The sequence below is a fragment of the Lemur catta genome, chromosome 19 (assembly GCF_020740605.2).
Source record: "Lemur catta isolate mLemCat1 chromosome 19, mLemCat1.pri, whole genome shotgun sequence".
NCBI classification, from domain to species: Eukaryota; Metazoa; Chordata; class Mammalia; order Primates; family Lemuridae; genus Lemur; species Lemur catta.
Genome location: NC_059146.1, coordinates 26,822,005 through 26,838,851, shown reverse-complemented (window position 1 = coordinate 26,838,851; position 16,847 = coordinate 26,822,005). Strand labels below are relative to the sequence as shown.

Sequence of the window (16,847 nt, the reverse complement as noted above, 5' to 3'; positions counted from 1 at the left end):
CCCAACTACTCTGGAGGCTGAGGCAGGAGGATTGCTTGAGCCCAGGAGTCGGGGCTTGCAGTGAGCTATCATGACACCACTGCACTCTATCTAGCCTGGGCAACAGAGCGAGACCCTGTCGCTAAAAGAAAATAATTAAATTAAATTAAAATTAAAACAACTGGTTCTAACACTCAAAGAATTCAGAGTCTTGACAGGGAGACACACGCAAACAAGTAGATATGCCCAAAACCAAACTTGCTTTTTCTTCCAAGCCTGCTTCTCTAACCGCCTTTCCTATCTCAGTTAAAGGCAGCTCCTTCCTTCCTCAGGCCGGAAACTTTGAGTTTTCTGTGACCTCTCTCTTTCTTTCATGCCCCTCATCCAATCCATCAGCAAATCCCTTCGTCTCCACCTTCAAAATATTACACGTCTAGAATCCAACCACTTCTCACTGTCGCCTCCTACAGCCTGCTCTGCACACAGCAGCCAGAGGGATCCCCCTCCAAAGTCCTCCCGCCTCCATTCTTTACCTTCCGCTGCAGGATAGCATGTGGCCCCTTCTTACCTCCCCGACGCTATTTCTCACTCTCCTCGCCACTCTAGCTCCACTGGCCCCTTTTCTGCTCCTCCAATCATCATGCAGCTTCCTGCCTCAGGGCCTTTGCATTTGCTGTGCTCTGTGCCTGAAATACTTATCCTCAGGCATTTTCTGAGTTTACTCCATTTAGAGCTCTGCTGAAGCTCACCCAGCTCCTAGATGATTTTTCTATCAGTTGGCTCTCACTAGATGTTGCTGCAGTAATAAACAACTCCAAAATCTTGGTTGGCTTACCTCGTTAATTGCTCACTCATATTACACACAGCAGGCTGGCTGTGGCCCTTCTACACTCACCTGCTTCCTCCCAGGATCGTGGCATTGATCCTTATCGGAGGAGAAGAGCGGTGGATGAACCAGGCCACAGCTTCAAAACTTCTGTTCAGAATCAGCCTGCCTCGCTTCTGCTCACATTTCATTGGCCAAAGCAAGTCATATGACCAAGCCTGTGGGGCAGGGTACTAGAATCCTCTTGCAGGGACAGCAGCAAGTAACTGGGAACAATTATACAATCAACCAAACCTTCCTTGACCACACTACCCTGGCCTATGCCCCTCTAGAATTCTCCATCACCCACTCTTAGTTGTAAACAATAGATACCACTGACTAGGCACAGCAGAAAAGCTAGGGTAGCTTGCAGAACATCTAGGAGGACCAGAGGGCAAGACTGAGCTGTACAGGAGAAATTATGCCAGCACCCCATCCAGAAACTTCACCCCATCCTCACCTCAAAGGACCAGAGGCAGGGCCACCGTGCTGCACAATTCCAGGGCACCATCCACACCATTGGCTACGAGTTCCCTGTGAATACGGTGTGAATGGCACCCCCGGAACTGGGCGAGGCAGTGCCCCTCACCACCCACCTCCACCAGGCCTGCCACAGAAGCAGTTCCAGCAATTTCCCCATGTGTGGCCGGCTTGCCTTTCACCTCCAAATGCAAGCCCACTGGTGAAACCTAGTTACAGACTTGCAGCCTGCTGCAGGAAACACTAAAGCTGTGAGCTTTTTTTTTTTCCTTAAGACACAGTCTTGCTTTGTTGCCTGGGCTAGAGTGCTGTGGCTCACAGCAACCTCAAACTCCCGGGCTCAAGCAATCCTCCTGCCTCAGCCTCCTGAGTAGCTGGGACTACAGGCATGCGCCACCATGTCCAGCTAATTTTTTCCACATATATTTTTAGTTGGCCAGCTAATTTCTCTCTATTTTTAGTAGAGACGGGTTCTCGCTCTTGCTCAGGCTGGTCTCGAACTCCTGACCTCGAGCGATCCACCCGCCTCGGCCTCCCAGAGTGCTAGGATTACAGGCGTGAGCCACCGCGCCAGCCCCAAAGCTGTGAGTTTTTTGGTTTCCACCTTGGGAAGAAAGGACACAAGGGAGTGGGGGGAGGGAGGAGGGTCTAAAGTGTTGGGCAGCCACAAAGGAGGGGTTTTGAAGAAATTCTTCATCTCCTCTCCCTGCCTTATTTTTCTTCACAGCCTTTGCCATGCTCTGACATAGTACCTGTCTACCTTTTTGTTATCTTTCCCCTCTTCCATCCTAGCATGGGAGCTCCAGGAGGGCAGGGACTTTGTCTCTTGCTCCTGGTGAGTCTTCGGCACCTAGGACAGGGCCTAGCACATAGTAGGTGCTTGATAAGTATGTACTGACTGGATGAATACAAGAGACAAAAGGCCCAAGGTGGCGAAGTCCAGGTGGCTGTAGGAGCCAGAGGAGGGTCATTTCACTGAGATCTCAGGGCTCAAAGGTGGGGAGGAGTCACCAGGGGTTGCCAGGGGAACCGCAGAGCTCCTTGGCCCAACCCTCCCAACCCAACAGGCAGCAATTTCCCTCCATCATATCCTTCTCCCATTTTCATGCAGACCTTAAGCAAGAGATTTTATTTAATTCAGTCTTTATTTTTTTTTTCAAGACAGGGTCTTGCTCTGTTGCCCAGGCAGTCACGTCATCATAGCTCACTGCAACCTGGAACTCCTGGGCTCAAGCGATCCTCCTGCCTCAGCCTCCCGAGTAGCTGGGACTACAGGTGCACACCACCACACCCGGCTAAATTTTTTGTATTTTTTGTAGAGACAGGGTCTCCCTAATTTGCTCAAACTGGTCTCCAAGTTCTGGCCTAAAGCAATTCTCCCACCTAGGCCCCCCAAAGTGCTGGGATAACCGGCAAGACCACCCATGCCCAGCCTAATTCAGCCATTTTGACAGCATGGAACTTTTGGCCTTCCCAAGTATTTGTTGACCCCTTTTTTGGGGAGTGGGGGCCAGGAATACCAGCCACCAAAGCCCCTCCCCGTCCTGCTGACCCTCACCACATCCTAGTCCCATCTCTGAGACCCTCCCGTGTCTTGACCCCATCTCTGACTCCATCCCACCCCTCGCTCCACCCTCGGCCCTCGACCCTGCCTTGATTCTGCTGAGACCTTGCATCATTTTCATTATGTGAAATTGATCAAGACCAAGGCTTTAATGTTTGTTTTCAGGCCAATGTCCCATTCCTGTCACCAAGGAGTCAGATGCCCAGTGGGGAAGAGGCAGAGGATGGGGGCAGGGGACCCCACCTGTGAAACCCAAACATCAGCAGGTTAGGGCGGCAGCCTCTGACCACCCAGAGCTCCGAGAGGAGGTGCTGGGGCCAACGGGTCTGGGGAGCCCTGAGAGGTGGGGGAACCCCAGATGGTGACAGCATTGTCCAGAAGAGGAACATAATAGCAGCCACAGGTTCCTAATCTGTAAGTGGCAGAGTGAGGTACCGGAAAATTTAGAGATTTCCAAGAGAATGGCCTCTGTTTCCATTCAGAAATTCACCTACATACGTGTAGGTGAGAGACACTAAGCATCAGAGGGGACGTGAGCACGCATCGGAGCCAAGGCAGACAGAGCAGCCGGGGACAGAACCCTCCAAACTAGCCAAAAGCCAAAGAAGGAATTTTATAGACAGATATAGGGATGTCACCGACCAGCAAGTGCCAGGGCTCTAGTTGGCGTGCATGCAGATCCTGGCCAGGAGGGACAGGAGGAGACCAGGAGTCCCTCACGCTCCATCTCTGAGCATCTGGCTGTCTGGGTCCCTCTGTCACCTCTCATTTCTCTCTCATCTCGCTCTGACTATCCTGTGTCTCTGTCTCTTTCACCTCTCTCTGTCTCTCATCTCTGTGGCTCTCATCCTCTGTCACCACCTTCGGGTCTGTCTCTCTCTTTCTCTCTCTCTATTTCCCAGTCTCATCTCCCTGTCTCTGTCTCTGTCTCTGTCTTTCTTATCCCCCCTGTTTATTCGTTCTGTAACCTGATCGCCCCAGACACGACGGTGTCATGCATCTTAATCTGCTTCCGGCCTGTTTCCCTCCAGGCTTCACGGAGGTAGGGCTTTTGTCTGTAACATATTCTACTGTGTCCCGAGCGCCTGGAATTCTGCCCGGCTCAATAAATATGTTTAATGAAGAATGAACGAATCATCCTCACGAACATTATTATTTGACGGCAACTGTGAAGCAATAATAATTGTCATTGCTGCGGCTGTTGTTGGCATAGCTGCTGTTTATTGAGTACAAACTGCATGCCAGGAACTGGCCTAAACAGTTTCTTGTTGAAGCCTCATGGTAGTTATACTATTAGCATACCCATTTTTCGGATGAGGAAACTGAGGCCCCATGGGGAGAAGAAGTAACTCGCCTCCTATGAGCCCAGGTCTTGTCTGCCTCCCAAGCCCACGGGTTTGGGCTGAGTGGAAGGACAGCGTGGGGGTTCAGGGCTCAGGATCCGTCCCGAGTAGGGGTTGGAAGCTCAGCTCTGAGCGAGCCTTTAGTCGGCGGGTGGGTGGCTGGCACGCCTCAGTGTCCTCGCCTGTAAGACGCGGATCCAGTAGCAGAAGCGTCCGCGTAACGGCGCAGGCGCGGAGGGAGGGCTAAGGGACTGCCAGTCGCCGCGGCGCGAGGACAGCCAAAGGGCCCTCCCTCCCGGCGCCCGTCTGGACGTAGGAGAGGCGGGCTTCCCCTTCCCGACCCCTTCCCGACCCCGGTGGCTGCGCGGCCACCAGGGGATTTCTGCGCCGGCGTTCGGGGATCGCGACTCGCGGAGCCCCTGCCCGGCAGAGCGAGCGGGCGCCGCGCCCCTCCCCGGGGCCAGGCTGCACGGAGGAGGCCCGGCATGGCGAGAGGCTGGCCCTCCGCGTGGCTGCCGCTGGTGCTGTCGCTGCTGTCGCTGTCCTGGTCACCCTCGGAAGCCGGTGAGTGACCCCCCCACCCCAGCCCCGGCGCAGTTCGGCGGCCCCTGCCCCCCCCCCCACCAATCACTCGGTGCCCGGACGGGCTCGCGGCTCTCGGGGGCCCTCCGGGTACCCCAGGCTGGCGGCGCTGCCCTGCGCCCCCGACCCCCACCTCCACTCCCACCCCCACTCCGCCCCGGGGTCGGCAGGGACACCGGGCCAGGGTTAGGGCAGGACCCTCCTCTCCGCCGCTGCCGGGGAAGCTGTAGGCAGATTTCCCCAAACGCCGGTGGGTCTCCGGGAAACCAGGCAAGGGTGACTCACGCAGGATCACCCTACCTCCCGCTCCCGCTCACCGCACCCACGCCACAGCCCCGCAGCCTACTTCCTCCCCTACCCAGGATGGCTGATAGCGGGAGGGGGCAGTGGCACGAGCCCCCCTTCCCCCTCTGACTCCAAATGTCTGGCTCCAAGGGCCTGGCCATTCATTCATTCATTCATTCCTAAATTCATACACCCCTCCCAGGCAGGTTTTGAGCACCTGCTGTGTGTCAGGCAGTGTTCCAAGTGCTGAGGATTCAGCTTTGAAATCAGATGGCCCTGGGTTCAAAGCTCGGGTTTTGGCATTTAAAACCTGTGTGACCTTGGGAAAGTTGCCTGAGCTCTCTGTGTCCATGAAATGGGGACGGGGAAGATGTACCTTGTAAGTCTACGTCTTGGGAGGGTGCTGAGCAGTGCTGGACACAAGGTAAGGATGGGGCGGTGAGCATGCTGGTCTGGCCTGGGCTCTGGGTTCAAAGTTCACTTACTGGGAGCCACTTAGCAGGTCAGTGGTAGAGCCGGCATTCGAACCCAGACCCCAGACCCCAGACCGCAGACCCCAGACCAGCATGCTCACCACCCCACTCTTACCTTGTGTCCAAACTGTGCCCTCCCTCCACCCAGCACTGTCCCAGTACCTTGGTCTGCTACCCCCCCTTCCTCGTCCTCGTAAGTTATCATAATTATAATCACCATTATATAGTGCTTATCATCATTTATTTCACCATTTAATCCCCCCAACAACCCCTATTATCACCCCCATTTTCCATATAAGGAAACTGAGGCTCGGAGGGGTGAAACCATTTGCACAAGGGCCCACAGCTACTGAGTGCTGGGTCTGCGGTTCAAAGACCTTTACTCCTGCCCACCTTCTCCAGATCTCATTATTATGAATAAGGATGTGCAGGATTATGTTTATTAATAATAAGAGCGAACCCATGATGAGGACCTACTATCTGCTGGGGCCCTCGGCAGAAAGATTTTCATATAGGCTCTGGGGGATTAGAGGTCAGGCTCTGAGTACAGATGGCCCAGGTTCAAATCCCAGTTCTGCGGCTAACCCCCCTGCAGGCTTTTTAGGAAACCACACTCTGTTTCCTTCTCCCCGTCTACAAAGGGATGCTAATGAGAGTGCTTGAGGGTTAAATGCTGAGCGATAGACGAAACGTTTAAAATAGCCCCTGATCAGTGTTCACTGTTTTGTTTTGTTTTTTTGAGACAGACTCACTCTGTTGCCCAGGCTAGAGTGCTGTGGCGTCAGCCTAGCTCACAGCAACCTCAGACTCCTGGGCTCAAGCGATCCTCCTGCCTCAGCCTCCCGAGTAGCTGGGACTACAGGCATGTGCCACCATGCCTGGCTAATTTTTCTCTATATATATTTTTTAGTTGTCCATATAATTTCTCTATTTTTAGTATTGATGGGGTCTCGCTCTTGCTCAGGCTGGTCTTGAACTCCTGAGCTCAAACAATCTGCCCCCTTTGGGCCTCCCAGAGTGCTAGGATTACAGGCATGAGCCACCGCGCCCGGCCTGTGTTCATTGTTATAAGTCCCATTTTACAAACTAGGAAAAAGAATCACAGAGAAGTTAAGTAACCTGCCTGATGCCTCACAACAGAGATCAAAACCGCTTGGCTATAATTGTGTCTCTTTCAGTGACCGCACTCACACCTGCCCCACCCCCAACAATCTCCCAACCCGAGTCCACCCAGAGTTAATACCGTATATCATGGACTCTAAGACCCACAGTTTCTTCTCGTTTTCCACAGGGCGGATGCTCTAACCAGGGACTAGGAGTTGTGCTGTAAATGACAAGCCTTGGTATCTTAAAATAGACAGTGCTGGGGTGATGAAAAGTTCTGGCACTAGATAGTGGTCATGGTTGCACAACATTGTGAAGGTACTTAAAGGCCACTGAACTGTACACTTTAAAATGGCTTAAATGGTAAATTTGATATTTTAATTTACAATTTTAAAAATCGACAATGGGCCAGGCGTGGTGGCTCAGACCTGTAATCCTAGCACGCTGGGAGGCCGAGGTGGGAGGATCACTCGAGGTCAGGAGTTCAAGACCAGCATGAGCAAGGGCGAGACTCCATCTCTACTAAAAATAGAAATTAGCTGGACAACTAAAAATATATATGGAAAAAATTAGCCGGGCATGGTGGCGCATGCCTGTAGTCCCAGCTACTCGGGAGGCTGAGGCAGGAGGATCGCTTAAGCCCAGGAGTTTGAGGTTGCTGTGAGCGAGGCTGACTCCAGGGCACTCTAGTCCGGGCAACAGAGCGAGACTCTGTCTCCAAAAAAAAAGAAAAGAAAAGAAAAAAGAAAACCGACGCTGGTTTAATAGAGAATATACGGTAATAGGGGCAGGAAATACGGTAATGACACTGCAGTGAAGGCGCGCTTGGGGCCGGACCGGGTTGCAGACTCGGCCCGGATGCCCTAACCTTCCTCCCCTGCCCTGACCCCTGGGGGCTCCGGGCCTCAGCTTGCAGGTGCACGCCCAGGTGCCTGGCCTCCCTGTCCGTCCTGGGGGCGCCGGGGTCTGACCTGCCCCTGGTTTCCCCCTCAGGAACAGAGACAGTCGACGTGCATGCGCCGGCCCAAGTGCGCGGCCTCTTGGGCGGCAACGTGACGCTGCCGTGCCACCTTCAGCTGCTGGATCCCAGCGTGCAAGTGACGCAGGTGACGTGGATGCGGCGGCAGCCGGCGGGGCAGCCTAGCAGCGTGGCCGTCTACCACCCAGCTCGGAGCCCCTGGTACTTTGACCCGGAGCGGGTGCGGTTCGCGGCCGCCAGGTCCCGCAGCGAGCTGCGCGATGCGTCGCTGGTGGTGTCCCAGTTGCACATAGAGGATGAAGCCAACTACACCTGTCAGTTCGCCACCTTCCCGCACGGCAGCAGGAGCGCCAGTACCTGGCTCAGCGTGCTCGGTGAGCAGGCCGGGGTCGGGGGCGAACGGAAGGGGGTGGGGAGCAGGGACGTGGCCAAAGAGGAGCAGGGTCTGGGAGGGAGGGACAGTCCCTCCCACTGCAGGGATTCTGTGGGGACAAAAGGAGGGTGGGGCAGTGGTGGGGGTGCAGAATCGGAGGAGGTCGTGGGCTCCCTGCTGGGCAGGCGAGAGTAGACCTCCTCCAGAACAAAGATCTTCTAGAAGACTGAAAGCAGAATGTCCCAGGGGCGTGGGGGAGGGGGACATTGGGAGGGACCTGGGAAGGAGGGAGACCTGGGTGGTTTCTTCTGGGTCCCTCCTTTTCTCTTCTGTAAAAGGCTTGGTGACAGTAGTGCCACCCTCAGAAAGCTGCCCAGTCCTGAGGGTCCCGGTGGGTTTATCCAGATGAAGCGCTTAGAACAGAGGTGTTTCGTGGGCTGGCCCACGCGAGCCCCTTAGAGCTGTCAGTTATTGTCACTCCCTTTGGTGAAGAAGGAGGAAGTTGAAACAGACAGGGGGGAGAGCAGGGATCCTGGCACCCAGCAGAGGACTTTCTGGCCCCCTGGAATGAGGGGTTCATTTACACAAGCACCATAGTGTCCTCCTCTTAGACTTTGAGCAAGAAGTCTCTGTGCCTCAGTGTCCTCAGCTGTGGGATGGGAATTGCCGTGAGGATTAGTAAGAGCTGACTTTTTTCTTTCATTTGGCTTATGTGCCAGGAGCCGTTCCAGGCCTGTGCATGAGGAACGCCTGCTGCCAAGGGCTCAGAATAGTTCCTGGCACTCAGCGCCAAACCAAAGGCAGCTCTTGTCACTCCAACAAGCCTGGGATTCCAGGCATTACGGTTTCAGAGGAGGGTCAAACAGAAACTGTGAGTCAGATTAAGGAGAAATCTTAAGTAAATATTAACACAAGTAATAATGGGGGGGAACTTAGTGAAGCCCCAGGTTTGGGAATCACCAGAATGATGGTTTCTTGGTCAAGGTGGTTTTGGAGTCAGACAGACCTTTTGCTTATAGCTGTGTGACCTCGGGCCGGTCACTCCCCCTCTCAACTTCCAGGGCTCAGCCCTCCTCTCCTCCACAGAGCCCTCCCTGACCCCCATCCCCAGGCTCAGGCACCCCCATGCCAGCCCTGCTGGCTCTGGGTCATCACTGTCTGGGGAAGAGTCCCCCTTCTCCTTGGACTGTGTACCCCAGGAGGGCGGGGCGGGGGCTGTCTCAGTCATTGCTGGGTCCCCAGCACTGCCCATCAAATAACATTGATTGAGCACTTATTATGTGCCAAGTACCTGCATATTCTCACTGCCTGTGACCCCATCACTATCTCTAGTTAACAGACAAGGAAACTGAGGCACAGACTTGCCCAAGGCCACCCAGCTGCTCAGGGACAGAGCTAGGGTTTGAACCATGCCATCCTATACCCTTAATGAACACCCCTCTTCGGCTGCTGAGGCGTTTGTTGGATGACTGCTGGCGCAGGGTGACCTGTCCCTTTTGTTCCTCTCCCAGCCCGGCCCCAGAACACAGCTGAGGCCCTGAAGGTCCCACCCAGCCTGTTCACCTTGAAGCCTGTGCCCGTGGCCCGCTGCGTGTCCACAGGCGGTCGCCCACCCGCCCGAATCACCTGGTCCCCACACCTAAATGAAATAGTCAACGAGAGCCAGGTGCCGGGGCCCCTGCCCGGCACGTTCACCGTCACCAGCCTCTTGACTGTGGTGCCCTCAAGCCAAGTGGACGGCAAGACTGTCACCTGCGTGGTGGAGCACGAGAGCCTTGAGGAGGCTGACTTGTCCGTGAGCCTCACCGTGTACTGTGAGTGCCCCAGTGCGGCCAGGGCGAGAGCCACTGCCAGGCCACCTCCATCGCCCCTGCGTCTACACTGGCTCCCCAGCCCTCTGCTGACATGTCTCTATCATCTACACTCACTGTCCTGACTACTGTCTGCACGCCCCACCCTCATTGTCTACACCAGCTCCCCTGGGCCACTAACAACACTGTCCCTATTGTCCACACCAGCCTCTCAGGCCACAGTCAACACTGCTACCCAAGTCATCTACCCTGGTTCCCCCAGCCACTGTCTACACTGATTGCCCACACTGTCTATACTGGCTTCCTTGAGCACAGTCTACACTGCACTGACACTGACTCCACCAGTGTCACCTCCCCTCGCTCCCCAAGGCGTCAAACCCCGGGGACTCTCTAGGCAGCGCTGTCCAGCGGGCTGCAAGCTGCATGTGGGATTTTAAATTGAACGTAGCCACCCCCGCTACACAAATTAAAAGAGATGAAATTATTATAATGTTAATAATTGATTTTACTTAACCTAATAGACCCAAGGGATTATCATTTCTACATATAACCAAATTTTAAAATTATTCATGAGATCTTTCATGTTCTTTTTGCCGTAGCAAGCCTCGGAAATCTGCTGTGCATTTCGGACCAGCCACATTGCAATGCTCAGTAGTCACATGGGGCCGGCAGTTGCCACACTGAACAGCACGGGTCTAGACTAAGCGTAGATCCACACTGTCTACACTGGCTCATCCAGATGCTGTCTACACTACACACATACACACACATACACACACACACGCAGAGCCTGTCTTAATTTTGCCAGCTCCCTGGGACACACTCTATGCTGAAATCAATCACCCCCTACGACATTTTCAACACTCACCCCTACACAATAGCATCTGCTCTGATATCCCAATGCGCTGTCTACACTGAGCCTGTCAGTAATATCCACGCAAGCTCTCCTACACATTGTCCAGCTGTCCCTCCGATCTTTCTCTACACTAGGTACTGTCCCCCTGCCCAGGCAGTTGGTACACTTAGGCCCTGTCTGTAATGGAACCGTCTTAACATCGTCGCTGGTGCCTGAGTTCTATACTGAGTCCACCCACCCCTCAAAAGACCCTGTCTCATTGGACTTCCTCCTGAGGGCTTTGAAAAGTCTTCCCTTTCGCTCACCTCTGGGATGCATGAGTAGGAGGCTGGAGCAAGCCCATCCAGCCCTCTTTCCTGCAGGACTTGTCAGAGCCTTGAATACGCTCCCATGTGTTATGAGTGCCCAAGAGGCCTTTGCTCACAGGATGCTCAAGACACACCTGGACCAGGCTACTCAGGAAAACTAGTAGAGGAAGGCAGGTCCTGAGAAGCCCTCTCTGCGCCCCCCACTGACCAAGGACTCCCAGGCCTCTGCTCTCGGAGGGCACCCCACTGTCCCGGACCCTTCACAGGCCCCTCCAGCTCAGGCTGTTCCCCAAACACACTGAGGCCTTTCCTGCTGTGACGCGAATTGCACGTATCTTTAGGCCCCTCTGAAGGCTCCTTGTCTCTGAACCTGTGTGTCCATTTATCCCCAGACCCCCCCGAGGTCAATATCTCTGGCTATGATGGCAATTGGTACCTCGGCCAGAGTGAGGCCAGCCTGACCTGCAATGTCCGCAGCAATCCAGCGCCCGTGCACTATAACTGGAGCACGTGAGTCCGGGCAGACCTGGACCCCTGGGTCCGAGGGGGGAGGGGCTGGGGACCTGGACCCCCGGGTCCGAGCGGGGAGGGGCTGGGGCCGGACCTCGGGGTCCGAGGGAGGAGGGGCTGGGCCTGGACCCCTGGGTCCGAGGGGGGAGGGGCTGGGGACCTGGACCCCCGGGTCCGAGCGGGGAGGGGCTGGGGCCGGACCCCCGGGTCTGAGGGAGGAGGGGCTGGGGCCGGACCCCCGGGTCTGAGGGAGGAGGGGCTGGGGCTAGACCCCTGGGTCTGAGGGAGGAGGGGGATTCAGAAAAGTAAAAAGAGAAAAAACTGGACTTTGGGCCCCCAGTAAAATTTCTGTCTTGCAACTGCAGAGCTCACTGGCTGGTTTGGTCCAGGCTCCCAGAGGCACCTGCTCTTTAGGTTGTCCCTGCTCTGTGCTCGTGGGAAAGATACAGCAGGGAGGGATGGGGAGGGTGGGCTTTGCCTTTGAAACAGGGTGGTCTAGGAAGGTGTTGCTAAGGTGACATCCGAGCAGAGGCCTGAAGGAGGTGAGGGTGAGCTATGCAGGTGCCTGGGGGAAGAGCATTCAGGCAGAAGGAACAGCATATGCAAACCCATTTCGGTCCATCGGTCCCTGCATATGCAAACACCCTGGAAGCCTAACTGGAGTGTTTGAGGACCAGCAAGGAAGCCACTGTGGATGCAGAGATGGGAGCAGAGGGGAGAGTAATGGCTAATGTGGGCAGAGGTGGCAGAGGGGCGGGCAGATCACGTGAGGCTTGTGGCGTGATGAGGATTTTGGTTTGACTGTGAGCGAGGCAGAGCCACGGGAGGGTTCTGAGCAGAGGAGGCTTGTGAGCTGATTTAGGGTTCACAGGCGACCTCTGGTGGCCGTATGGGGAACAGTCAAGGGGACCAGGGTGGAACGGGAGCTCAGCAAGGAGCCCCACCCTCACCCCGTGCAGTGTCCAGGAGGTGGCTGTGGAGGCCCCGAGGAGCAGAGGGACTCGGGATGGACCTTGCAGGTGGGGCCAACAGGACTTGCCGATAGGCTGGATGTGGGCATGAAAGGAAGAGGAGTCCGGGGACTCCAGAGTTGCTCTCAACTTCCATCATAGAGGGCGTGAGGGTTTGTGGCCCATAGTGCATGCTCAATTACTGCCACTCTAGGCCTCCAACAGGAACATCTTTCTCACCTGTCTCTCCCAGGACCACTGGTCCCCTACCACCTTCTGCTGTGGCCCAGGGCCCCCAGCTCCTCATCAATTCTGTGGACAAGTCGATCAACACAACTTTCATCTGCACTGTCACCAATGCCGTAGGGACCCACCAGGGGGAACTGACCATCGTGCTCAATGGTGAGGAGCCCCCTGGGTGGGGAGAACAGAGGAGCCAGAGGGTTCCCTCTTAGAGAGAGGCCTGGGTGTGGCCCCTGGTGAAGGGAAGCCCTCGAATGTTCTCTGACTCCCATCCTGAGCCCTCTCTTGAAAGGACCAACGAGGCCAGCTTTACTCTCCTGTTAACACAATCTGTACCACTGGTACCATCGTTTAGCCATCTGGGTACACCCCCGTGATAAACCCACGCAGGGATAGTTGTGGGATGCCTTTTCCCAGGGACCCAGAAAGGCCTTTCCAAGTGTAGTAGGCAGAACTCTATCAATTGCAGTTGACAGAAGCACAACTCAAAGTAGTCTAAGCCAAAAAAAAAAAAAAAGTATTGAAATCACCTTCAGGTATGGTTAGATCCAGGTGCTCTAACTGTGTAGCCCAGGAACTTTTTGTTTTTTTAAACATCTCTTGTCTCTGCTTTTCTTTATGCTAGCTTTATTCTCAGGCAGGCTCTGTCCTTGGGGAAGCAAGATGGGCGTCAGCAGCTACAGACTCACATCCTATCACTTTAGCAATCCCAGGGGAAAGAATACACCACTTTCAATCAGCTGTAGCCAAAGTCCCAGGGCTGGCTCTCATTGGCCCAGCTTAGGCCATAGCCCACCTATGAACCAATCATAGCAGCCAAGGATAATGGGATGTTCTGATTGGCTGGGCCCTGAGTCAAAGTCATATGCTAGGAACCAGAGGGTGGGGTCAAGTCCATCTGAACCATATAGACTGAGGGAGGTGGAGTGGTAGCTCCCTAAGGGAAATTCAAGGTGCCATTCCAAGAATGAGGGGTAATGTTTAAAAGGAAGGTGAAAACCCAGAAGTTTCCTTACTGAAATACCTGTTTCCTTCTCTTCCAGAGCGGTCAGACTCAGGCAGTTCCCATGTGCCCATCATCATCATCTCTGTGACTTTGGGAATCCTGGGGCTTGTTGCACTGTTTGGTTACTGCCGGTTAAGATCAACCCGTGAGTTCCTTCTTCCTTGGAACCCCCACCCGCCTGCCATGAACGAGCATCGAGGTGCCATAATTGAGCGCCTACTATGTGCCAGCCTCTGTACTAAGCCCTTCACATGCAGCCTGTCACCGAATCCTCAACCCAGCGCCATCAGGCTCCCCCCACTTGACAGACGAGAACACAAAACCAGGGAGTCTTGTTCATTAGTTCACTGATTCATTTTAAAAATATTTAGGGAGTCAGGGAAAGATCACATAGTCCTCAAGGACTTTGGCTTTTGGGAGCCCCTGCCAGATGCAGGCGGGGTAGAATGGTACTCAACCCCCAGTGTTAGTCCAGCCACCTTGCTCGGGAGTGACCTGGGGGTTAGGGATGTGGCAGGAACTGGCACCCCTGATCCTTGGCTTTAATAAGGGTCCGAGGTTTTCACAGGCCAAGGGATTTGCCTGGGCCAGTCCCCTGCCTGGAGCACCCTCCCATGGTGCTGCTGGCAAAGTGATTCAGCTCATTCCGTAATCAGAAGAGCTACATTTTACGGAGCACTTTCTACATGCCCGGCGGTTTTTGTGTACAGCCTCCCTGAATGCTCACAACCACCCAGCAAATCAGGTCCTCCGCGAGCCCACTTTACAGATGAGGAAGTGTTTGCTCTGAGCAGTGAAGTTACCTGACTATCACACAACTGGAAAGTGGCTTTCTCCGTCAACCACTAAACACAACTGCCCCCTCACATCCCAGGTGGATGCCTCCTCCTCCACGAGGCCCTCCCTGACCCCCGGGAATGGGCGGAGCCCCCACTCTGGGCTCTCCCACCGCAGCCTTGGCCACTCTGGGGACTTGTCTGTCTTCAGTGCTCTGTGCTTCCCAGCATGTCGCTCCTTCCTGACAAATCCCCCTCTTGTTTCCCCAGGTCCGGAGGGTGGCAGCCCCACGGCTAACGGGGTAAGTGCAGTAGTGACGCTGAGGGCGGGGACCGACCGGCGCAAACCACAGACCAGAGGTCTGCAGACGCCCTCGGCCTGGCGTCAGGGGCCTGGGTCTTGTCTCCAAGCCCTCCCGCCGGGCTGAGCGCCGCGTGGAGCTTGCAAACGCAGCCCACTAAGAGTCTGGTCTGGTGGGCTTGCGATGGGGCGTGGGATCTACATTGTAGTGTGGGCTCCCCCTGCCCCCCCCCAGTGCCTCACCCACGGCCACGCCTTGAGAAGCACTGCCCGGGCTTCCAGGGAGGGGCCGACAGGCCTGTAGCATTTTGCACGTGGGGCTTCACTGGGAATGTTTTGTTTGATTTTGTTTAAAAGGGCCCCAAGGCTAACGTCTGAATTCCCCCTTCTAGATCATCTACTCATCTGTGAGCACTGAAGGCAGCTCTCCCCAGGATACACAGAGAGGGGGCGCAAGGTGACAGCATCGGGACTGAATGGGAGAGAGGCTGGAGCTGACGAGGACGTGTGTCTCCCTAGCTGGACCCCACCCCAATGGATGAAGACCCCCTCCAAAGAGACCGGCCACCCTCCCCCGTGCCAGACCTCACAACAGTGTGGGCTGGTGCAAGTTCAGAGGTCTCCAAGACCACCCTCAGGTTCAGTCATGCACAAGAAGGACTCACCGACCTGGCGGGGTGGCAGGGCCCGGGATTCAAGGGGTGATGAGGCCAGAGAGGCTGCGCGGAGTCGGGTGGGCAAAGGGAGATCGGTTATTGTGATGAACATTGTCTGTCGCCAGCCACCAGCCTGTTGGTCACACTACTGAAGCCTATTTATTTATTATGCCTCGTGTGGCTGTGTGCAATGGGGTCTCTGGTGGAAATTAAGGAGAGACCCAGTTTTATGTGAACTGTCACCATGCGGGACGGAACCAGAAGTGTGGAGACAAGACCCCAAGTCAAGGAGATCACGAGGGCACAAGTCCCAGATATTGTCAGACACCATGGTGAGAGCTCATCCCTCCCCCTCCCTCCCTCTCTCTCTCTCTCTCTCTCTCTCTCTCTCTCTCTCTCATTGTTTAATTAGACAGTACATAAACATCCCCAAATTAAGTTATAAAAAGACATCAAGGATCCATTTTAAGTTAACTGGTGTGCAGGGTGTAAGCTAAGGGTCCAGCTTTCGCTCTTGCATGTGGATATCCAGTTTTACACAACATGGTGAATGCATTTAATGCCACTGAATTGTACACATAAAATGGCTAAAATAGCAACTTTTACGCTATCTCTGTTTTACCACAATTTTTTAAAAGATGAATCATGTCCCATGCCAAAATTCGTTGGAACAGCACCCCTTGGGTAGGCGAACTGTATCCCACCAACTTACTCTCTCGCTGTGCTGGAGGTCAGAGGTCTCAAGTGAGGGCTAAACTCAGGGTGTGCGCAGGGCCGCGCTCCTTTCTGGAGGCTGCAGGGGGGAACCCGTATCCTTGCCTCCCCAGCTTCTAGAAGCCACTGCAGTCCTCAGCTCGTGGTCCCTGTCATGTCACTTTCTTCCTCCTCTGACCTTTTTGCCTTCCTCTTACAAGGACCCTGTGATTGCATTGAGGATCATCTCCCATCTCCAGATCTTTAATCACACCTGCAGAGTCCCTTCTCAGGGACTAGCACCTGGATATTCTGGGGGACTCATTATTCTGCCTACCACTCCACCCTGGGTCCCTCCTGCACCACAGATAAATTGTGGCAGTATTTTCTGATGAGTTTATTCACGTACAGATAGCAAATAAATATATTTTCTCTTTTCTCTCCGTCTCTTTTTTCCTCAACAACAAGTTAACATCTCGCGCACACTGATCTGCACCTTGCTTTTTTCACGTACGGTTTCTGGCAATTCAGCCTGCCACAGCTGCCTTTTACTGCATGGGAGGGACTTTAGGACCTTTTTTTTTAGAGTCTCACTCTTTTGCCCTGGCTAGAGTGCCGTGGCGTCAGCCTAACTCACAGCAACCTCAGACTCCTCGGCTCAAGCAATCCTCCTGCCTCAGCCTCCCGAGTAGCTGAGACTACAGGCATGC

At 54.6% G+C, this 16,847-nt stretch overlaps 1 protein-coding gene across 1 annotated transcript; it reads left to right on the top strand.

Moving 5' to 3' along the window:
- Positions 1-4,480: 4,480 nt before the first annotated feature.
- Positions 4,481-16,576, top strand: PVR (PVR cell adhesion molecule). Its single transcript, XM_045531486.1, has 8 exons — positions 4,481-4,795; positions 7,669-8,028; positions 9,539-9,841; positions 11,395-11,512; positions 12,716-12,864; positions 13,749-13,856; positions 14,758-14,789; positions 15,181-16,576. Exons 1-8 carry the CDS (start codon positions 4,717-4,719, stop codon positions 15,247-15,249), a joined length of 1,218 nt encoding a protein of 405 aa, XP_045387442.1. The 5' UTR covers positions 4,481-4,716; the 3' UTR covers positions 15,250-16,576.
- Positions 16,577-16,847: the final 271 nt, after the last annotated feature.

Excerpts from the sequence above, each read along its gene's own strand:
- PVR (XM_045531486.1), top strand. The coding sequence starts at position 4,717 with ATGGCGAGAGGCTGGCCCTCCGCGTGGCTGCCGCTGGTGCTGTCGCTG. Across the intron at positions 12,865-13,748 it reads ACTGACCATCGTGCTCAATG|AGCGGTCAGACTCAGGCAGT; the intron begins GTGAGGAGCCCC and ends CTTCTCTTCCAG. Across the intron at positions 13,857-14,757 it reads CTGCCGGTTAAGATCAACCC|GTCCGGAGGGTGGCAGCCCC; the intron begins GTGAGTTCCTTC and ends TTGTTTCCCCAG.